The 24,221-nt window shown below is 47.9% G+C and overlaps 1 protein-coding gene across 1 annotated transcript; it reads right to left on the bottom strand.

The window, feature by feature from the left end:
- Nucleotides 1–147: 147 nt before the first annotated feature.
- On the bottom strand, nucleotides 148–24,221 carry LOC120542218 (T-cell immunoglobulin and mucin domain-containing protein 4-like). Its single transcript, XM_039774518.1, has 5 exons — nucleotides 24,150–24,221; nucleotides 15,685–16,035; nucleotides 9,513–9,608; nucleotides 7,460–7,607; nucleotides 148–253 (listed from the first exon to the last, which is right to left on the bottom strand). Exons 1-5 carry the CDS (start codon nucleotides 24,202–24,204, stop codon nucleotides 220–222), a joined length of 684 nt encoding a protein of 227 aa, XP_039630452.1. The 5' UTR covers nucleotides 24,205–24,221; the 3' UTR covers nucleotides 148–219.

The raw sequence follows: 24,221 nt of genomic DNA, 5'->3' as shown, positions 1-24,221 counted from the left end.
TGGGCAGTTCTGGTACCCGCAGTACAAGAAAGACATAACAGCACATGAAGCTGTGCAGAGGAGAGCAGCCAAGTGCATCATGGGACAGAAGGACACGTCCACTGTGACAGACTCGGAGGACTAAATCAGTTTAGTCTGAGCAGAGGAGACGGTGTGGTGACCTCGTTCAGGTGTCTAAAACCCACAAAGGCGTCGAGGAAGAAGATCAGCAGAATTCTGTCAGCTTGAAGGTGAATCAGACACTCGAGGACACCTGCTGGACATTAAGGGGAAGTGCAGTTAGAACTGAAGCCCAGGAGCTCATCTTTATACAAAGACTTGTGGGAATCGGAAACAAACTACTGAGACATGGAGGTGAAGCAGAAACCTTGAGGACCTTGAAGAAGAATCAGGAGGAGATGTTGGGACAGCTGAGCTTATGAGCAAAACAAACAGGTGACAAACGGACTGAATGGCCTCCTCTCATTCGTCACACTTCTATTGTTTCAGCTGTGTGTAGCAACTCTGATCAAAGCAAAACTTAAAGGGACCCCAATAGTCAGAAAACATCTGAGACCCAAATAATGATAAAAATAACAGAAGATGTACTACTGTGGCTGGATTAGGCAACTTCTAGAACGTTCTTAGCCCGTTATGACCCTCTGCTGTAAGTGTGAATCACCTCAACTCGATCAAACTGGCACACGACTGATGGGTCACAGATCACCAGCATTAAAAATCAATACTCAGTGACAATGGGCACAAGACAATAAGGAAGGTCTTCTCACACGGACGGAGGGAGGAATGTGAGGAACTTGAGGAGTAGGTGGCAATGAAGACTGGGGTGGTAAGTCCAGTGAAGCACCCAGTAAAGCACCCATTCATTAGAGCAGATGTACTTGATCTCCATAACTGGAAAGAATGCCAATGTACCCCATCGCTCCACATCTATCTATCTATCTATCTATCTATCTATCTATCTATCTATCTATCTATCTATCTATCTATCTATCTATCTATCTATCTATCTATCTATCTATCTATCTATCTATCTATCTATCTATCTATCTATCTATCTATTATTCTAGTGCCTATCTATCTATCTATCTATCTATCTATCTATCTATCTATCTATCTATCTATCTATCTATCTATCTATCTATTCTATAGTGCCTTTCACTTCTATCTATCTATCTATCTATCTATCTATCTATTATCTATAGTGCCTTTCACTTCTATCTATCTATCTATCTATCTATTATTATATAGTGCCTTTCACTTCTATCTATCTATCTATCTATCTATTATATAGTGCCTTTCACTTCTATCTATCTATCTATCTATCTATCTATCTATCTATCTATCATATAGTTCTTTCACTTCTATCTATCTATCTATCTATCTATCTATCTATCTATCTATCTATCTATCTATCTATTATATAGTGCCTTTCACTTCTATCTATCTATCTATCTATCTATCTATCTATCTATCTATCTATCTATCTATCTATCTATCTATCTATCTATCTATCTATCTATCTATGTTGATACGTAGATACGTTGACTCTGTTAGTAATTTTAATTCCGCGTTACCAGACCCTCCACGCACCCTGTGACACGACATGTGATACGATACGATATAAAACTGAATTATGGCTGCATGAGATTTCAATGTGATTGATGTTAAGCTGGAGTGTCGCTGGGGGGCTTTGCGCCAAGGGGAGGGCGAAGTGTGACGTCAGGAGTGGGGAGAGATGGGCGGGGCCTACGATCGAGTCGCGGTGCCTGGCACCAGGTGTTGGAGCGCACTTGGCCTCCGCTTGGCGAGCCGATGTGTTTGTTTATTGATTTATAAAGTTTCACTGCCATGTGGGCGGAGCCAGCTAGTTATGTAATAAAACAGTGAAGTCACTTTTAGTAACTCAAAGTCAAATTGTATCAAGGAGGCCAGCGCAAGGCCAGTCCTAATGGATGTTGGACGCTTTGGAGGGGCCTGTAGTGGTTTATGGGGGCCACACCTGCAGGGGATGCCACCTCGAGCTCAGGGTCTCTGAAGTGGTCTACGCTGCAGTGGACCTCACCCGGGTGTCCTCTACACATACACATTGAAATACCAAATCTGCATGATGAAGAACTGTGTGATTTTAATGAACCAGACTGGCCCACCAGGAGGTGAGTTGCTTCTGGCTGCCAGAAATGGCTTTTAGTACAATCAGGACTAGAGGAGGCCACCGTGCCCACCAAAGCTTGCCAATCCTGTCCACCGCCAAGTCAAGTGCTGAAGGCCCCTAAAGTCCTGCTGTCCCCCACACTTCCTCCAGGTGTCTGTGCTTCTCTTCCTAACGTTTGTGTTAAACCCGCCACAAGTCCCCGTGTTGTTGGTGACAAACTGCCTTCCTCACTTTGCACACTCGTCTCCTCTTCGTCTCTGTAAAGGCTCCGCTCTTGTCATTTTTCCCCGTCACTCGTCCCCTGCAGCCCTGAGCTTTTGAGTTCTATGCAAAGGCACCTAAAACTGAAAAGAAAAGAGAGGACGGAAGGAGAAGACGCTGCTTTGGTACCAAAAAAAAAGAAAATCCATCCATCCATCCATCATCCAACCCGCTACTGTATCCTAACTAGAGGGTCACGGGGGTCTGCTGGAGCCAATCCCAGCCAGCACAGGGCACAAGGCAGGAAACAAATCCCAGGCAGGGTGAAGAAAATACACCTGACATTAAAAAAGATAAAAATAGAAATGCTGATTGGTGCAAGTAGTCTGAAGAAGCAGAGAATTCTGCAGTTGACACCAGTGGCTGAGCACCCAGATAGTCAGCTTGCTATGTGAGCCAACAAGGGGTCCGGCCGCCCCAATGACAGGCCCAAGCGGTGCAGAGCGCATGCTGTTTTCAGGGGGGCTTCTCCCTGACGGCCCACAGCAGCACAATTCAGCACAGGCCTGTCTGCTCTGCTCTCTCTTCCTCTTCCTCTTCCTCCCGACTCCGGCTCTTTGAGTGAAGTGAGGTGTTGTACTCCAGGGGGCGCGTCTGCCGGATCTGCAACCACTTCAAAATGGTGGGCTCTACAGCTTCCCCCTGGTGCTCCCCACAGAACACAACAGGGCTGCCCTAAAACTCCAACTCCCATGAAGCCCTGTTGGAATCAGTGGAGCCATGGCAACCCGGGGGCTCTGGGGGAGGCAGCGTCCTGTGCACATCTGCTCCCCCTGGTCCTCCCAGTCAGGCAGGGGTCTCAGCCATCTGTCACAGCTGACATCCCCCCCAAGGTCCACAACACCAACACAGATGTGGGCAACAAGGCCTCTTCCTCAGACAGGTTGTGCCAAAGCCAAATGGGGGGCTTTTCTAATGAACATATGAGACCCTTCAGTCAGAGCCCACCGTCTTACCACTTCAGGCCTTTTAGAGCCGTTCAGTTGACGTCCACGTCACACTCATCGGCTCATTTGTTGCGTTTTTTGAAATTCACAAAAAGACAAACAAAGGGAACGTCAGGTGGTCCCGATGTAAAGACTTGATTTGATTTGTCATTTATTTTTACTTCACTCCCCGTCTGTGATTTCTTCTTATTTAGATGTGTGACATTCATGACGTGGGCCTGGTGGGGCGGTGAGGTCAGGTGTGGAGGGGGGCTTTTTACACCCGGGGTCCCATGGGGGTCTTATTGCAGCCCTGCTCTTGGTGTCCTTTCAGTCCATTCAGCAGTGACCCATCCCAAGTGACATCATACCAATAGAAGTGAATGTGACATGTTTAATAAAGACACAGAGTAGGTGGGCACCTTTGGAAATAAAGATCGGCCATAAATACAAAGACTACCAAGCCAAGTTCTGATGAAGGTGCGGGTCACCTCTTAAAACACGCCGAGTCACAGTGGTGTCATTAAATACGTCACTGAACGGGGGCTGTGACTCACCAGCCCATCTCAGTCCATCTGTAAAACGTTGAGGACCTCACGACCCTGAGCTCCGATTTATCTTTCAGTCACTCATTGATCCGATTTGCTTGGGATTATTATGTCTTTTTATGGGCCGGAGTGTTGCCAACATGAGCAGTTTCTGGGATATTAAGGCCCGCTTGCCACACTCACGGAGGGCACACTGATTTTTGGGAGACTTTGGATGTCTGGGGACACGTGACAACAGAAAATATCACAGCCCTGGCAGTGCCACCCACCGCTCTATTGTCAGGTTGGAGAGTCAGAGGTGCGCCGTACAGGTGGCCAGTGCCACTTTATTAGTCCTCTGGAGATGCCAGCTCCCGTTTCTCAGCTTCTGTCTCTGTCCCTGAATGACATTAAAGTGCACAGCGCCATCTCACAATTCATTTACACACCGGGCATCAGTGCCCACGCCCTTCATTATGGGACGGAGTCCATCTTGTCACTTCAGATAAACATGTCTGAGTTAACCTGGCAGTCCTGGGCTGGCAGAAGGCAGCAGTGTGTACCAAGCAGATGCCAGGCAGCCTCCGAGGAGCACAAAAAGGCAGCTGGCACAAGCTAAGAGACGCCAAGTCTGGGAATTCAGAAAGGTCCTAGCTGGTCACTTGAAGTGCTCGCCATTTTCATGCTTAAACAAAGAAGGAGATAACGTCACGATAAAAGAGTAGAGCGTCATCTCCAGCCTTGTGTCCCCAAGCCGCTGTCACCTCACTGGCTGTCATCTTCTCCACGGCCACTCTTCATGTTTGCCACTCCTTCTCTTCTAGAGGAAGCTCCTTTCCCTGTGTGGAGATTTTCAAATCATCATAACGTAACAGAGACAGTCTGCCCAGGGGGTCCACAAAGTGCTGAGACCCCTTCACTGTCTGCATTATAAGTTTAATTTGAAGTGCATCAGTTTAGAGTTTTTCCTATCAATCTACACTGGCACCCTGCCCAGAGGTTGTCCCTCCTTTTTGCCCTGTGCCTGCTGGGGTGGGCTCCAGCTTCCCCAAAACCCTCCTTAGGATAAAAGGTGGACAGAATTGTCACTCAATAAGCCATCAGGACACGGTGACGACATGTTGTCAGAGATGTTTGAAAATGTATTACACAATGAAAAGCTGAACGCTCTCCTTATTCAGACCCTTTGATGTGCCACTCCAAGTTGTGCCCCCTGTCTGCTCAGATTCTCCTTGGGATGTTTCTAGAACTTGATTGGAGTCCACCGGTGGCACATTGAATTGATGGCACATCATTTAGATGGACACATTGGATTGGAGGTCTCACACTGTGGGTGTCTAAAGAACTCTCTGTAGACCACCACAGTCAGATTATGGTGGTGCACAGACCTGGGCAAGGGGGGCAAACCAGTGCTAAAGCTTTGTGTGTTCCCAATAATCGGGAGATGGGAGATGTCTGGAACCAGCAGGAGTCTTTCTCGACTTGGTTGTCTTCTCAAATTGATCAACCAGGCTGGAATGGCCTTTGGTCAAGGAGAGGATCGGGAAACCTGATGGTCACTCAAACAGAGCTGCAGAAGTCCTCTACTGGGATGGGAGAACCTGTTGATAGGATGGCCATCTCGGCAACGCTCCATCAGTCAGGTGTTTGTGGTAAAGTGGCCAGATGGCACTAAATGGCACAGGGCAGTTTCAAGGACTTCGAGAGTGTGAGGAGAAGAGAGTCTCTGGTCTGATGAGACACAAATTGAAGTTTCTGGGCAGAACACCAAGCTCTGTGTTTGGAAAACACCAGCAAGTGCTCGTCACCTGCCTAATGCCATCCTAAAGGTGATGTATGGAGGTGACAGCATCAGGCTATGGGGGTGCAAGGACTGGTCAGAGCTGAGGGAAGGATGAATGGAAGCAAATATTGAGAGGTCCTCAAGGCAAACAAGAGACCTCAGACTGAGGCAATGGCTCGCCAAGACAATGCTGGAGTGGCCTTGGGACACTTGTGTGACTGTCCTCGAGTGGCCCAGCCAACCCCACAGAACTTGTGTGAAGAGACCTGAAGCTGGCAGTGCCAACCAATCTAACAAAGCTGCAGAGGAGCCTCCAGGAAGGATGGGATGAAAGGGCCAAAGCGAGGTGTGCCAAACCCGTGGAGACTTCAATAGGGAGACTTGAAACTGGACCTGCACAAAGAGCTGAAGGAAGTGCCCGAGTGCAGAGTCAAGTTCTTATCAGTTTTTATACATTTGCACACCTTTCCGGTCACATGTTGTCACTTTGTCCTTATGGGTTATTGAGTGACGACTGATGGGCAGAAGTGGCAGATGTGACCATTTAACACAAAATCTTCAACACAATGAAGTGTGCAGAAAGTGGGAGGGGGCTCGACAGTTAGTCTGAAGAAATGGCGACAGAGGGGGGCACTGAGCTGGGGTCTAACAGTCCACACGTGCGGACCGAGTTTAAAGGGGGCTTAGGTTTGTCACAATACCAATCGATACTCGCAAGTGAGAAGGCATGAAGTGGAAGGTAACTCAGGACAAAATGTGGCGAGAGCCACTCACCTGGGCCTGTAGGAGGGGCACAGATTAGGTGGACCCCAGTGTCACGCACGTGTGCATGGGAGGCGGCTAAAGGGCACACAAAGGGCTCATTCCCTGCCAGACCAGGCGGTGGCAGAGTGCACTGATCCTTTCTTTTCTTCATTGGCAGACTAAGCACGGGACATTTCGCCCGGACTTGAAAACATCACTTCCTGTTCCTGCCCTGATGACATCACTTCCTGCCCCTGCCCCAATGACATCACGTCCTGTCCCTGCCCCGTTGACATCACTTCCTGTTCCTGCCCTGATGACATCACTTCCTGTTCCTGTCCTGATGACATCACTTCCTGTCCCTGCCCCGATGACATCGTCATCACTTCCTGTCCCTGCCCCGATGACATCACGCCCTGTTCCTGCCCCATTGACATCACTTCCTGTCCCTGCCCCGTTGACATCACTTCCTGTTCCTCCCCTGATGACATCACTTTAAACCTGTCTGTATTGTTCTGTTAAGACTGGTAACAATTCTGACCCACAAACCTCCATCTGACAGCCTGTCTCAAGTATACGGGCGGCTGCCCCCAAGCCTTTCTCTGTGTTGTGAGGAATCGTTTCCCACCAGCTTGTTATAATTAACCCATTGATTAATCGATACCAGAGTGATTCATCAGTCACTTTACTCCGATGTGATCACCTTGTAAACCACTCGATACCCAGGGAGATGATGCCTGGCACGTTGGCACCCCAGTATACAGAGATAAGAGTCCTCAGGCCTTGCTGGCTCACATTTTGAGGGTGGTCTTGAACCCTGGTCATCCAACTCAATAATGGTGGTCAGATAACCGCACTGTCTGCTAATTCACACCAAATTACAGCATCAGCGGCCCTCCTCTGCAGCTTAGGTCGCCCATAGGACATAAGAACTTTGACAAACAAGAGGAGACCACTCAGGCCCGGATTAGGTGGGCTGTGCGTCTGCAGGGTTGGTTCCCATCTCCCTCTGTTCACATTTTGCTCGTCCCTCTTCCTGCACGACACGACATGACATGATACTTACATCGGACGAGCACCGAACCCACCAGCCCGGTCAGGACGGTGAAGACGGTGATGACGGCACACATGGTGTAGCGGCTCAGGTCCTCCTTCATCATCGGCGGGGTGTTTGAGGTCGACGGCGCTGCTGTGCTGAGGCTTTCCATCGAAATCTTATCAGTAGCAGCGGTTAAACGCAGACATGAAAAGACAGAAATGACGTCAATGAAAAGAAAAGTCCAACCAGGACACCATCAGACCGCTGACCAGACCTTACTGGGATGTGTCAGAGTGACAATACGACCTCAAGAAGGCGCCCAGCACTTTCTGACTGACTTACTGTCCTTCTCTACAGGCCACCGCCATTTCCTTTCTGCTGTTTTACTCCTCCATGCTGCCCCTCAGGGCCGGTGTGTTAAATTAAGCTGCCTAAGGCAAAGCACATTTTTACTGCCATTCATCCTCATTGTTGTCGTAGTGCGTGTTACGTTGTGCGGGCTTCACTGTTTGAAACTCATTTGGAATGATTTGTATTGTCTATTTACTGTCTATGAGACACGGTTTGTCACCACAGTAGCTGGACCTGTAATGTCACCCGGAACCTCTGCTATAAATATGGCCACGACGAGAGTCGAGATTGTCATTCAGTTGGGTACAAATAAGCAACGGTCACGGTGGCAGCAGGCCACGCAGGGCAGCTCACACTTCCCTGTCCCCAACTCCTCCTATGGAATTCCCAGAGATGTCCTCCAGCATGTCCTGGGTCTGCCACATGGTGCCCACCCTGTTAGATGTGCCAGGTGAGCTGCCCACAGGGCATCCTTACGACACGCCCTCAAGGCCCTCCTGAATCGCTGAGCTGCTCACCCTGTCATGGAGCGTCAGCCCACCCCCCAACCAGTGGAGACCCCTCATCTCTGCCGCTTGTACTCGCCGTCTTATTCTTTCAGTCACCACAGGTGAGGACACAGAGGGAGATCGACTGGTCAACTAAGAATTTTGTTTTTAGGCTTGGCTCCCGTGTCACCATCACAGACTGGCGCAGCACCCACAGAACAACTGCCACCTCTGCTTATCCACCACATGTTCCCTTTTTCTGTCATTCATGAAGAAGATCCCAAGATACTTGAATTCCTCCACTAAGGCCAGTTGTCCCTCCGCCACCTGCATAAGCACTCCACCCTGAACCAACACCTCAGACTTGGAGGGTCTCATCTTCATCCCAGCCGCTCCATACTCAGAAGTGAATCACTTGAGTACATAGCGAAGGTCACAGTCACAACATCACCTGCCCAAAGTGATGATGCCACCCCTGGCCACCCCACTCTCATGTCATTGGCTGCACCGTCATGTCTTGTCCAGGAATGGATGACCTTTTCTGGGAAATTGCAGTGGAAGGAACTCCTGATCCCATTAGACAGGTCTGGTGGGGCGACCTTCCTATCACTGTTTCCAAAGTCACTATGGTGGTCCGAGGACTCTGTGGTAGTAAGACTGCTGGGGCGGACACAGGCCTGGCACTATCATTAAGGCTAATTAGGCATTAATCGGTGGCGCAGATCATATCTGGGGAAACCAAGCTGCATGGGTTAGCTGCCAGACAGTCAGTTGGCACAGGGCACAAATTAACCAGCACTGGCACTACAGAAGTGGTCAACCCTAACAGCCTGGTAAAATGTTGGCATTTGGGGCATTCTGTTAAGGGGGGAAATTGGGTCACCTTAGGACCCACAGCATGACCAAACGTAGGAGAGGAGTGCATACCTCATGTTTAGTGCCCTTAAAGGCAGCCTGGCTCTTTGATTTTTTGATGTTGTGTTTTTATGAACTTGTTATATAATAATAATAATAATAATAATAATAATCAATACCTTGTGTTCGTGTTTAGTGAGTATTTTTGTCATTCTTAGCCAATGCCCATCTTGCTGGGCCTCATTTTATTTCTGCCCCTGAGCGCCCTCTGCTGGACACAGTCACCTGTTCCTTTAATCCTCATTGTTCTTGTCATTTGTGTCACGTCTGCCAGCCCCAAACACCACCCACTTGCCCACGACTGTTTAGACTTTGTGTGGCCGTACCTGTGGTCTGCTCTCTCTTCAGAGGGGGTCGCACTTCTTTTTCTTCTTCTTTCTTTTCCTCTCTGCTGATTTCCCACGGTGCTGGTGCTGCTGCGGCTGTTGGTGTGAAAATGGGCGCCTGGTGAAGTGTCACTCACTCACATCCACATTCCGTCTTTCTTGTGTGCACAAAACACGTTATTAACAAGCACTTTGAGAAAGAATTTAATGTTTCACTGATAGGCAGAGAAAGCTAAAGGCCTCCCCGAGTTTAATCTGCAGAAGCCATGGCGGATTGTCACCAACCCCTCTGACAGTCACAATTCAGCCCACTTTGGGAAGCAGGGGGCCGGTGAGTACAAGAAGACAGAATGGAGGAAGAGGAGGAGGATGAGAGATGGACAACTGGAAAGGGAATTAGAGAGAGAGACACCACTCATACCGCTCCTCAAATTCACAATCACAGGGAGATGGTACCCATCCTGGCAGCACTGGGCACAAGGCAGGAGGCAGCTCTGCAGGCATTGCCAGTTTATATAGCAACAGACTCAGTCACACCAGGCCAGTCAGCATAACAAGGTGCAAAAGGACATACAGTGGGTGTCCATAGCGGCAGAGCCTGGAGTGGCATTTGAACCCGGGTCTCTGCCACGAGGCATCAGCACTAACCACTCTGCTGCCAACAAAGCCACAAGGCAAAAAAAAAAAAATGAACAGGTGCAAGAAAAAAAAAGTCAGGGACTGAGCAACACCCTTTGGTCAGGTGGACCCATATGACCTCAGAGATCATTAGGGGACAATCAAGTGACCAGAGACTGAGTGCTCTGTGACCCATGACTGGCAGAGGGTGTGATGTGACAGCAAACTGTTAAACCTTCATTGATTTGGGGGTAGCACAGTAACTAGGGCTGTGGCCCCTCAGATGCTGTGCGGGTGGCACTGGCACACATTCTTCATTCTTTTTGCTTCACTAGCCAGTGCCCCTTATTTGATGTTGTGCCTTTCTGAGTTGACCCCCACCTTCCAAGGCACTTTAGAACTCCAGAACTCGAGAGCAGCTGATAACGAGCTGCTTGATGGCTTCAGAGGGTCTTTACTGTCACATGGACACGGTCCATGTCTTAATTAACACGCAGCACATCACGACCTTCCAATGCCATCAACAGTGAGGGGAACAACCGTCACTCCAATCATCTGGAGGACGGAGACGAAGGCAAAGAGAGAGATGTGAAAGGCGCTATATAAAAGGTACAGTAGAGCTCATCTGTAGGTTTAAAGGGTCTTTACGCTCCCGTGTACACAGTCCAGTCACGCCCTTACTGGCATGTGTCACCCGGCATGCATCACGTTGCCCCAATCAGTAGATCTACCTGACCACTATGACATCATGAAAGGTGCTATATAATGGATAGTGAGATATGAGAGACTCGAGATAGGTGGGTAGGGTCTGTAGATGTATAGGGTCATTGATGTCCTGTGTGCAGCGTCCAGTGACATTTCTACTGTCACATGCTAATCAACATGCCATGATCAGTGACCCCCAAATGCCTGTCAGTCAGAGCCCCTGCACCTTTCATTGCTGTTTATCATACCCACTTATTATATAGCGACTTTCATATCTCTCTGTAGTGGCAGGTGGTCTTTCAGGGAGAGGCATCAAGAAAAGTCAGAGGGAGGTGGGACAGAGGCTGAAGATCTGGAAGAGGAAGGTGGGGAGGATGAGAGGAAATCAGTGGAGAGTCAGGGAGGGCAAGTGAGGGTCAATGGGCAGTGGGACGCAAAGAAGAACGCCTGGGTGAACAAAATCAAAAAAAAAGACCACCAAGTCATGAGGAGACAAGATGACAATGGAGGAAAAGAGGAGAGAGGTGGACAATGAAGGTAAGTGAAGTGTAATGGTGGAAAATGAGGGAGAGAGAGAAAGAGAACAAGAATGAGAAAGTGAGGAGGAGAATGAGGAAGGAAAGAGGGGTGGGCAAAGGTGGGATGGGGTCGATGGAAACTGCTAGAAAAACGCAGAAGGGAACAAGAGGATAATATTAAGACGTACGCAGAGGAACCTGCAATGAATGCGATCATGAGATTCGTCGAGAGAACGGTTATGAAAGAGGAAGTCACAAGCAAATTGAAGAAGATGAAGGTCCAGATGGAGTGCTGTCAGAAATGGAAGGTCCTGGAGATGAATGTCCGTGTGTGACAGGAGGAGCAGCAGTGCCCCCCACAGTCCGGTTTGTTTAGGTGGATGTGTCCAAGACCCCTTACAACTGCTGTGGTGCAAAGTGAGCCTCGGAGTGGTTGGTGACAGGCATGACGGTGATCTGAAGTGGGACTGAGCGACTTACGAGAAACCCTGCACATGATGAGAAACACGTCTCGCTTTAAAATAAAGACACCCGTGCAGATGTGCCACGTGGCACGAGGACCAGTCGATCATCAGCCCAGGCAGCTCATTCAGCCTCACAAAGCAGAAGACAGAAATACATGAAAAGGCTTTGAGTTCGCTTGTATTCAGATCAACCAAACCCTAAACAGAGTGGGTGAGGAACTAATGCCCTCCTAACCCGCGCTGCAAGAGTATTGTGGCCAGGCAGGCATCCTCTCAATGCGAACGTGCTTTGGACACAGCGCAGACACCACAGGCACGTCAACAGCTTGCAGTAAATGTGACTCAGACCTTCCTCAGTGGACATTTCTAAGAAAAACCGTTGTGTGAAAAAGTAAGTGCACCCCATGGAAACTGCTGACCTTTCCAACAGGCTTGCTTAGAAACACAGTCGAGGTTCATGCCAATGGTGCCCACAGGTAAAAGTGAATGAGAACACAAGGTACACATGTCTTTTCAGTTGTTCAGCATCGACAGATGTCATGGTCTTCAGGGGAATAAGTAAGCCCGCTGTCGCCCTCAGAAGCTGGCATTGCCCCCTTTAGCAGAAACAACTTCCTGTAGGTTAGGCAACCTGTTTCGAGGGCAGGGCACAGACCCCATTTCAAGGCTGTCTCGTGTACTGTCTTCCAACTTCCTTTAGCACACACTCCTTCAGGCTGGCTGTGCCTCCTTGCGTTTATTTAAGTTATTTTTACTTATTTATTTTAATCCTTCCATTGTTTTTAGGTTTTCACATAAGTGCCCCTCAGCCTCGGACATCGACACAGTACAATTCTGGGCCGCTCCTCTTCAGTTGCCAGGTGTTTGTGGGTCCTCTTGCATGTCCTCCCCGTTTTAAACCCCAGCTTATTTCAATGGCATTCAAATCAGGGCTTTGGGTGGGCCAGTCCTTCACCCTCCATTTTGTTTTCATGAACCATTCCTTGGTGGTCTTGTTGTCTCAGATCATTACGGCACTGAAGGTCCATTTCTAGTCCAACTTTCAGACAGATCGCCTCACATTCTTCTCAAGGACTCTTTGACATGATACAGGTCTCACAGTCGACTCAATGACTGCCCGCTGCACAGGCCCTGGAGTAGCCATTAGAAGACGGGCAGACTGTGGCCTGTGCTCAGATATGCCAGTCCTGCTCTGGTGACCCTGTGCCTATCGCAGCCTCTGCTTTCAGTTCTCGGCTGACGTGGTCTTCTGCTGCTGCCTCACGGTTCAGGGTGCTGTGCTGTGCTCTCTGAGATGCTGTCTCGTCCCCATCACTGCCAGCTCAAACCAGGCTGGTCATTCTGTGCCCCTTTCACCAACAAGGCCCTTCTCTCTGCAGAACTGTCGCCCACTGGACTTTTTTTGTTGTCACACCATTCTGAGTAAACTGCTGTGCGTGAAAATCCCAGGAGATCAGCAGCTACAGAAATACTCAGACCAGCCCGCCCGGCACCAGCAATCATGCCATGGCTGCCAACTCTGACCTCACAGTCTTCCCCATTCTGAAGCTCCTCACCAGGACCTGCATGACTCTATACATGGCACTGCTGCCACGTGATTGGCTGCTTAGGTGATCAGGTGTTCTGTTGTCACCCATGTGCACTTGGGATGGTGCTTGGGGACTTTGGTGACAGAAATTACCCACCGAACCAGGGGCTGGCGCTGTGTTCAGATGCCTCCTCTTCTGCCACTCCATCTCTGAAATCCGCCTGGACCTGCCACTTCCTGTCACATGACCAGGTAACCCGGGAGCCGGCCATCTTGTGTCCAGTTTTGTCCTGAACTCGTACCCGAGAAGATGTCTCTGTAATTACTGTGTGATTTCTTTTTATTTTTGGTGTTCAATACTTTCATTTATAAGGTGGTGCCCAACTCCTTCAAACTCTGTAGAGTCATTCAGTTCATCTGCTCTACTCTGTTCAGCGTGTTGGCCTCCATCTTAGAAAAACGACACAACAGCACGAGAGGAAGTCCAGAGAGGGGCGACGCAGCCGACTGAAGGGCTACAGGGGATGAGTCAGGAGTTAAGAGCGGAGCTTTTAAAGAGATGAAGAGGAGACCTCATTGAATTCATCCAGTCAATCAAGACCCTGAGGTCATCAAGGACACGGTGTGGCAGACCACCGGGGCCCTTACCCAGCTGGGATGCCTTTGGCACAGAAGGAGTGTGGAAGAGGGCTTCTTCTGGGGGCACGGGGTTTGGAGCATGAAAGTTCGACCCTGCTGGTCCCCGTGGCCACCACCAGGGGGCACCTGGACATTTACTGGACCCTGTTTGGCAGCACTTCCTCCACACCAGGAAGTGTTACCAGAAGAAGGTCATGGGCCACCTGGTGTCCTTCCGGGTGTCTCATAAAAGGGGGGGCCAGAGTCGCCACTACTCAAGGGCCAGAGTCGGGAGGAAGAGGATGAAGCCTGTGAGGAGGAGTGGAGGCGCTTTGCTGCTGATATGGTGCCGAACAAGTAAACGTTTGCCACAGGGAGAAATGAACGTGTGCTGTGAAATACTTGGGTTTCCGCCAGAGCCGTCTTCACAGCATCAGAAGAGCACTGGGGCTCCCGTTTTGATAGCAAAACCAGAAACATATTTAGGCATCAGAAAAAAACGTGGGCCCCTATGCTCGTGGGGCACACCGGGCACTGCCCAGAGTGCCCATGCGTTAAGACAGCCCTGGTCTCCGCCTGTGTGTGTCAGGGTTGGGGCAACTGGTATTGCACAATGGGGACACCGCTGGGTACTTGTGAAGGGTAAACTTCACACAAACATTAGGAGTCCATTCACGTGGAAGGAGTGACCAGGGAGTGGTGGACTGCAGGACTTTCGGGGTCTTCAGAACTCGACTGGATGTCATTTTGTGCCGTTTGGATGAGTGGGACGGACGGGTATGTTGGGGCGATTGGCCTGTTTTCATCACGATTGTCCTAATTGTCCACTGGGTGACTGCTGTTGTGGATGGTGGTCCTGCCAGTCACTCACACAGACAGCCACCCAGCCAAATGGGACCAAATCCATTGCCAGGTCAGCTAAGCTGTGTGTCTGTGGGGAGGTGAAAGAAAACAAGAGAGCCGCAGCCACACGGGACCTCACATGGACAACAGTTGGTCACAGCCAGGTGTCACCTGCGGCCACAGCCCTGTGGGACGTCCTTAGACAAGAACCCAACACCAAACTGCAGTGGAGGTCGACATCTCCCTGCCTTACTGAGAACATCCCAGGTCTGCCGGACAGCTGAACCAAAATGAAATAAACTTTCGAACTGCGGCTCATGGACGTATCTAAGGATAAAAAGGCTCTTCTCACCGCCATTGTCTAAAATGTCACCTTCCTCTGTAGAAGGATGTGGTCTACTGGGCAGCGAGGGGGTGTGCGCCACCTGCTATTCGTGCTGTTGTGTTCACACATAAAGACCACTGCAGAGTCACCCGTCGTGACCTCTCACAATCCCCCTCAGGACGACGGCCTACACAAGTCTGAAGCTAATGGGACCAACTCAGTGATTAGGAGTCCAGGATGTTAGAAACCCCAGAACACGGGGAGAACACGATGCCCTCTGCAGGCTCATTGAGTCTGTGCCCCTTGAGCTTTGAGGCTTCAGCCAGGGCCATCTTAACAGCATTATAGGCCCCCCCGGGCAAAGAGGTGCACTGCGGCCCCCCTACCTACACAACCATCAGCAAGTCACAACATGCAGAGATTAGCACGGGCCCCCGGGCAGCTGCCCATGCATTAAGATAGCCATGTCTTCAGCACCAATCACTGTGCCACCCCCCTAGGGCACTCCACTCCTTGAGACTCAAAAGTTATCTGAAATAAATGCCTGACGTACCTGACTTCACCAGTAGGTAGACGTGCTGCTTCTGCCCTTGAGACCACCCCGGGTTGTAAATGAAGCAGCAGTAATCGCCGCTGTCCTCCGTCCTGGCACTGACCACGGTCAGAGAGACGTCCCCTTGCTTGATGTTCCCCAGTAGCTGATGTCTGTCCAGATGTTTACTGCTGACGTAGCCCTTGTCACTTGAGATGATCTCCTTTGGGCAGAAGCCGGAGTGATGGCAGTGCCCGCGTCCCCAGCAGGTGTAGCGGAGCCCATAGAAGCCAGATGGGTATTTGCAAGGCAAAGTGACGTCTTGACCCACCGTGGCAGAGATGAGGCGTGACGAGGAGGAGGAGAGGAGCCCTCAAAAACAGAACAGAAAAGCCATCAACAGACGTAGTGCTTGGGGGTCTCGCTGATCCACACCCCTATGTTTCTTCATTGTTAATGTGAAGGTTGCCATGGTGACAAGACACACCAGGGACACGTCACTCACACACATCCAAAATAAATTTGATAATCCATCCATCCATCTAATTCAATGTTCTTAAGACATCTCCTCCAGCACAGGGTCACTGGGCCAGAGCCTATCCTGGCAGCACTGAGCAGAGGGCAGGAGCAAAGCCTGAAGGGGATGCCAGAGCACTACTGGGACTGGACCAGTTTGGATTAGTCTGTCAGCCTGAATTGGAAAAAAAAACAAGACGGGCAGAACTGGCACATTCCACGCACAAAGGGTTTGGATTTGGAACCTGAGACTCCAGAGGTAAAGGCCGCAACACTAACTGCTGTGCCACCCAATTCCGAAATTTAAACAACTTATCATTAAAAAAGGCCAGTTAGGGTCTGTGCTCTCGGTTGGGGGGTAAAGGGAGGACTCTGAGCGGAATCTGACTTTGTTCACCTTTGCCTTTTCAAGTCAAATTTATAAGGAAGGAAATAAAAAAAGCCATGAAAGTGAAGCATCTGCATGGGCATCATGTCCTATAAGGCCTCAGTAGGCATGGAGGGCATCTGGGTTAGGGATAGTGGCATGTTCACATTGCTCAGTGGTCCACTTTGTTTTTGACTTAGCTTCGTTATACAATAATAATAATAATATTAATAATAATCCATAACAATATACAACATTAACAGTATATTTTCACAGTAAAGAAATGGTAATACACTTAATATTTAAAACAGCGATATTAATTAGATAAATACAACACCGTTTACAAGTGAGAAGTGTTTAGCTGTCAATATCAGTTAACTGCTTCAATGGACGCGATTATTATTGCTGTATTGTCGTAAGCTCATAAAGGTGCAGAATTGTGAATTTGCATAAAGTTAGAATATTTGCATAAGGAGCCGCCCCCCGGAGCTGAGCGCTATGACGGTGGCCCGCTGAGTCCATCTTTTCGTGGTTACGGACGCTGATTTATGCGGAGCTGTTTTTGCTGAAACTGCGTAGCCCACCCGACCTCAGAGCAGCAGAGTTTCCTCCTCCACTGAACGAGATGATTTTTACTTCTGTGACTACGGAGTCGGGTGCAGTCACATTTTTCTCGTTTTTTCTTATAGTTAGACGTTGTTGTTTGTTGTTGTCCCTACTGGTAAATGACGTGCACACGTATGGTGTATTAAGATATGAATCAGAGGCACAAATAAACACTTCAATTGGATTTTAATCATAATAGAATTAATAATTATTGACGTCATTATTTTCTACGCTCCTGAGTGCTTTTTGAAGGTTTTCTTGATTGACAGCTCGACTCAGCTGCCAGTCAGTCATCGTCCAACCCGCTATATCCTAACAAAGGGTCACAGGGGTCTGCTGGAGCCAATCCCAACCAGCACAGGCCTCAAGGCAGGAAACAAACCCCGGGCAGGGCGCCAGTCCACCGCAGGGCACACACACACACCAAAAACAAATTAGGGACAATTTAGGATCGCCAATGCACCTAACCTGCACGTCTTTGGGAGGAAACCCACGCAGACACGGGGAGAACGTACAAACTCCACGCAGGGAGGACCCGGCAAGCGAACACGCAGGTCTCCTTACTGCGGGGCAGCAGCGCTACCCACTGCGCCACCGTGCCGCCCGCTGCCAGTCATTTAATTGGTAAATTATAGGAGCACATTTTTACAGGGTGGGTGAGCAAATCTTGTTATTCACAGATCCTGATTCCTTTTATTTAGTACAACAAAAGTGCACCAGCCGTAAAGGTGCATTCGCATACTGTATAATGGACATTATTAAATTATAATACAATAACTAAATATGCCACTTAGGTATAATGCGCATGTGATCTGAGTGCAATATTAGAAATAGATAAACAATATAAAGTGCGACGAATGATGAATAATAATAATAGATAATTAAATAAATAATAAGAAATAATTGATCAATAATAATAATAATAAATGGTAATTATAATAAATAAAAAGAAATAAATAACACATAATAATAATAATAATAATAATAATAATAATAATAATAATAATAATAATAAATAACAGATAAATAGTATAAAGTGCGACGAATGTAAACCTGTACTTATAGTGCAGAGGTGACTGTTGTTATGTCGGTCATTGTCAGTCTTCATAAGTGTTTAGTAACGTTTATGTTTCCACAATCATTCAATGAAATTTATTTTTATGGAAAAAGATGATCCTCTGTGGCGACCCCTAACAAGTGCAACCGAAAGACAAGGATTCAATGAAGTTTATTTTTTTCCAGCAGTGGATGGAAATTTGCAACATACAGTAAAGCAATGATATTGTTAGCATTGGACTGTTGTTCACATCGACTTGTGATTTGTATCTTATTTTATTTACTGAGTGCCATTTTATAAAGTGGCTGCTTAAGGGAGGCTTTGAGAAATTCAAGGCAGAGCGCCGCGTCACGTCACGCATGCGCACCTTGGAGTTGCTTGTTAATCGCCGAGATTCGTCGCGTTTGTGAAACGCCGCACTGCGCTCCGATAAAGGCGCGTCAGAGTCTCACGGGTCCGCAAGACGATAGCCAAGAAAACACACAGAACCTCAGCTACTGAGGCCAGTCAGAGCGCTCGAGCCCATGGGGGACGACACACACTCGTAATACTCCTGGGGCCTCATACATAAACGTGCGTACGCAGAGAAATGTTGCACTTTCAAATCGCGATGTATAAAACCTACACTTGGCGTAAAGCCACGCACTTTACCACGGTACCTCATACCCTGGCATACTCAAGTTCTCCGCTCGGTTTTGCAGACTACAGACCAGCGTCAAAGCAGTGCTACTCTTCCTGTGCTTTATTTCTTAGAACCACATTTCTGACGTAAATACACTGAAACTAACCGCATATTGTTTATTAGTGTAATGCATCTGATTGTAATTAACCAGTAACAATATAATGGGCCAGGGAACAGCCATAGTATTCCAAATACCAGGACTGCTTTAGCGTTGTTACTCTCACTGCACCTTCTTCTTCTTCTTCTTCTTCTTCTTCTTCTTTCAGCTGCTCCCGTTAGAAGTTGCCACAACGGATCATCTTTTTCCATATTACTCTCACTGCACCACACAGAGTATTTATATCACTGTATCTGAGTGTGAATCACAGCAGCAGCTGATCGGAAAGAGAATTATCGGTTTACAGCTTTCAGGACATGCTGTCTCAACCACCGCAAAACGTTTCAAAGCCTTTCCTGTCCGGACCTCGCGGTTCACAAACAGTTTCATCCCAAGAACTTTAAACGCACTCAATCACTGCTCCTTGTAGAAGTGTTTGTAAAGCTTTATAAAGTGCGTATTTACATATGATGACGATAACATTTTTAAGATGAAATGCAGCAAAATATGTTGATTATATTACACAGATAAAACTTCAACTTCATTTAAATAATCTGTATTGTTAATAATTTAACATGTGAGGACACAGTGCCGCAGTGCCAGCTAGTTCACGTATTGTCCCTGCCTTGCGCTGTATATTTACTGAGGCTGACGCGACACTGGAAGGACAGACGGATAGAATAATTAAACGCGTACTACGAAGGTATTTCAATGTTCTTTAAAAGTTTTGAAGACTCGTCCTTATAAGCCTACAGATGGCTTAACGTCTATTACAGAGCTGATTGTGTGGCGATTGGGTATTTGGAGAAGTAAAAGGAAGGACAGGAATTGCAGGTTAGTACGTTTGAAAGAGACAGCACTGCTACAATAAAGTATTTCATCGAAGGTCGCACAGCATCTTGTGTGAGACGTGAACAATCACTGCGCCATCGTGTTCTCATGTTTAATGACGTGCTTTCACTCCAATCATCATGAAAATGACATCACGTATACATCTCAGTATTTGAATTATTCAGAGAGCTGTGATATCACGAATGTCATGGATTATGTGTGCTGTCGGAGAAAGAGAAAGAACTGAAGTACGTAGTGATTTACACACAGAGAGCACATAGAAGAACAAATACAAAATAAAGCATTTAACGTGCTACTTTACTTACGATGGGATTTGAGAAACTGATTAATTAAATGAATTTAAGATGACGTTTATGATGTTCTACTTTAATGACAAAATAAACTACGTGATTAAAGTGGAAATTTCGAGATGAAAGTTGACATTTCGTGCTTTTGTCCCACTGTGTGCCTATTTTTTTTCTCTGTACCCTAATAAGCTTTAATATGAAACTCAGACGGTGGGCTATGACTTGCCTTTTCACAGCGACTTTGATATCTGACAGTTTCTTTTTTATTTTGGCCGCTGTGTGACTTTGTGAACGTGAGCTTTCGAGTTTCTCCAACATGCTATGCCAGTCGATCAACTTCCTTTTGTTGTTTATCCCCCTGTTTAAACCAACAAATAGTCTGTTTTTTCTTTGCCTCCACTTGGTATTCGCTGAAATTCTTCGATCCCCAAATCCCCCCGGACTTTTCCCATTGTCTTTTCACAGAACGCTGAGCTTAAGGGCTATTTATATTGATTTGCATATTCAAAGAGGCGTAGCTCTGGGAGGAGACGGGGCGGGACATGATGCGCGTGCACGTGCATTACCTTCATGCTGACCAGGATTTATGGAGCGGAAGAACACAGAAGCTGGCAAACACACAGATTCCTGCATTTGGATTTTACTGTGCATGAGCACACTTTGGCTTTTGTGCTTAAGTCATGTTAGAGTGTGAATTCTGCACACCACTTTATACATGAGGCCCCTGCTCTGTAATGGCACTTGACTGGGCTGAGTGCTGCCTCGCCGCTCCATCGCTTGGCAAACACCAACTTGTGATTCTGCGAAGGCTTCATTGCGTATCAAGTTGGCTTATCGAGCTTTGATTCCTAAAATGTGCAGAAAACGGGAATCTTAAAGGTGTAGTAGGCAGGATACCCACGGGACAAGAAAACCATCCTGTGTTCCTGTAGTGTGCTGTCTAAACCAGCAACTCACTGGTGTGTGCCAAACCTGCTAGCAGCGGATATTTCTAGAACCTGCTGTGGGTCTAAACAGTTGAGTGTTTCATTCCGGAACTGTGGCACTGGTATGAAGAATCGCTCTGCCACCTTCACTTGAGTGCCAACCTGTCATTTTGACTTACGGTTTAAATCAACAAATGAAATAAATCAAGAAAACGCTTCTTGTAGTGAGTTATTTGAACGAGAGGGGCAGGGAGTGGCAATCAGTCTGTGACCAAGCCCATGGGTGACATAGAGCCATTAAGAGCTGCATGTGCTTGGACCTTGTCACAAGTGTTAGTCGCTTACCGATTTGTGACTGGTCAGGTGCCATTCGTCAAGTGTTTGTTAAGTAATGATTATCTCCCTTGTGGGAATGCGGGTGGGCTTTTACGTGCGTGTTGTATTTTTTACTTCTTTATTCGTCTAATATAGCAATTCCATTATGCCGCTGTTTAACGTGCCTCAGTGTGTGAGTGTGCCAGTCGGGTTAATGCTGGGGGCGAAATGAAAAGAGAGAATAACCGTTTTAGGACGATGTGAGCCCTGGGTGGGGGGTATCGTCCATGCCATACTTTAAAGCCCAAATGAAACGCTCGCCAACGTCTAACAGTCCGAATAGACCTGCAGCAACGAAGCAGTGTGACAGTCCCGGGTCTTCGATTCGAGTGCTGCCGACAAACCCCAACTCCACCCCCAAACCCCGACCCCCCGGGGTCTAGCAGGCCTGCCACTCTCGATCAGGCTGTTCACCACATTGTTATAAATAAGCTCGTGGTGGTCTGCAATGGAAAGAGGTGGGCAAGGAGGCCAAGCAGAAGGCATGTGTGTGTCGCCTCGGTGGTCTCGCTGTCGAGCTACGGGGCTGCTGGGCAAATACCGTGCGGTGAACTCTAAGAGGGAGGCTCGGGATTTAAGAGTTACAAGCAACGGCAATGTGTTCAGCTTACCAATAAAATCTAATTTAAATCAATCAATAAATAAATCATATGTGTGTTTACTTCTACTATCATAGCAGACGCGAATTTAAAAAGCGGTCACTTGCGCTTTGCAGTTAGAGCGTGTAATGTATGTCAGTGCTCTATTATTATTATTATTATTATTATTATTATTATTATTATTATTATTATTATTATTATTATCAAGAGCGGCGTTTGGGGGTGGCAAGTGCCTAAAGGGTCCTAAGGGATCAAGTGCCTCAAGGGTCCCGCTTTTGAGCGGATTTGTCAGGTTATATTCTCCAGTTATATTCTGTTAGTCCGCGTGTTATCTTGCAAAATTTAATACTGTAAATTGAAAATCCGGTGTATGTTAACATTATTTGTATTAAATTCGCGCGCAAGTTTATACAGTCCACACATACGGGTAACAACCGCCTAGGCCCCGCCCACCCTCTGGTTATTATTATTATTATTATTATAAGAGCGGCTGCAGAAAGTCCGCCATTCTCCTTACCGGAATCCTGCGTCGGTTCTTCTTGGCTTGCGGGCGACTTCGGTCGCGTGGCGGAGTCCTCGATGTGCAGGAAGGCACACAGAGGTGGTCCCCGCAGTTGGTGGGCTACACCTGCCGATTGTATTTTATTTCTTTAATAACACAGCGGTGAACTATAAAGGGCACTTTATTTTTCTACCGCCCCCACCCCAATTGCTCCTTCTACCTCTTTATAAATCGATAAACTTTATTAAAACTCCCCACCATGAACAACTGCTTACATTATTATTATTATTATTATTATTATTATTATTATTATTATTATTATTATTATTATTGTTCTTTCATGTTTTGTTCTCTTATTTTCATTGTTTAAGACCTGATAGATTCCGAATTGCGAGTGTAACCTGTCGCTGCGGTGCAGGTCTCTTACTGAAGCGGACCGGAGGGCAATGGCACCGAGTGCCCACACTTGCGACTCCTGTCCGTGTCCCTTTGTGTCCCTGGACGGCCCCCCCACCCCTCTCTTTTGATATCTGCGAGCCGCCATCTCGGCCGAGCGTCTCTTGAGGCTGATGAGGCGTTCGTTCGGCTTTGCTGCTCATCGGCTCATCAGCTGAAGTGCGCGGCTGCCATGTCGCATTTGAAGAGGACGCGACTTTTGACAAAGCAGGTGGCATTCTGGGATGCCGGGATTAAGGACATGGACGGGGAGACTGAGATCCTGGAGGCCCACACATCAGGCCGACGTGTCTTTCGGTGCCACCGTGCCCGCTCAAAGGGACAACGAGGGGCTCTGGAAGTCGCCTGTCATCTGAAAAGTCTTTTGGGCTTGAGGAGACCACTGAGATGGCCGAGACTGTGTCTACAAACTCCTATCTTTAAAAGGTAACGAATTATGAGATACACTTGAAAATTGCAAACAGGGGTATACGCTGAAGATGCACTGGCTAGAGACCCTTAATGGACGAGTCCGACGTGTGCACACAGAGCCCCAAAAACTACATCCGTCCACCTTTAAGGGACAAAGTCATGTAAATAAATTAAAAAACTAAATAGGCGCACTCTGTTATGAACCCCCTCACCCAGTGTCACTAACTGGTCGTGCATGAAGGTGCCAGTGTGGCTCTTCAGAGCAATGCCACATGGGGCCATTTTGGGTTCCCAAAAACCCCTCCAGATGAAGGGTCCAGAAAGACCCTTTGATTTCTTTGGACGTGTAACGGGCTCCACACCCAGTAAGTGACCAACAAGTGATGGTGACAGATTTGTGACTTCTCTGAGGCTCGTGACTTCAAAAGGACTCTTGCCACACTGTACAGTAAGCGCAGCCTAAATCCTCATCGTATTCTTGTGCCCTGCTAGGTAGCCCACCGTACATTCATATTTTCTTTTCTTTTATTTTGCGAGGGGCAGGACTGGTGCAGATTTTGTTTCTGGTGCTAACAGGACAAGTTCTGGACCCCCGCAGCACAGAGCTGCATGAAGCCCCTTTGAAGACAGTCCTGGCATGTGCCACCGCAGCTCCTTCATTACATCCCCCCACCAGTCTTTAAGTCCAGCTGAGGTACCCACCAAACGCCCCCACCCCCCCACTGACCCTTGAAGCCCAGGCTCGTCACTTACTTTGTGCCAAGAGAATGTAGAGGACGCCCAGGCAGCTAACTTGACCCCAACACATCTTCACAGGGTGACAAG

Source organism: Polypterus senegalus, chromosome 13, assembly GCF_016835505.1.
Source record: "Polypterus senegalus isolate Bchr_013 chromosome 13, ASM1683550v1, whole genome shotgun sequence".
In the NCBI taxonomy this organism is placed as follows: Eukaryota; Metazoa; Chordata; class Cladistia; order Polypteriformes; family Polypteridae; genus Polypterus; species Polypterus senegalus.
This window is presented reverse-complemented; position numbering and strand designations above follow the sequence as displayed.

Excerpts from the sequence above, each read along its gene's own strand:
- LOC120542218 (XM_039774518.1), bottom strand. The coding sequence starts at position 24,204 with ATGTGTTGGGGTCAAGTTAGCTGCCTGGGCGTCCTCTACATTCTCTTG. Across the intron at positions 16,036-24,149 it reads CTACATTCTCTTGGCACAAA|GGCTCCTCTCCTCCTCCTCG; the intron begins GTAAGTGACGAG and ends TCTGTTTTTGAG. Across the intron at positions 7,608-9,512 it reads GAAGAGAGAGCAGACCACAG|ATTTCGATGGAAAGCCTCAG; the intron begins GTACGGCCACAC and ends GCTACTGATAAG.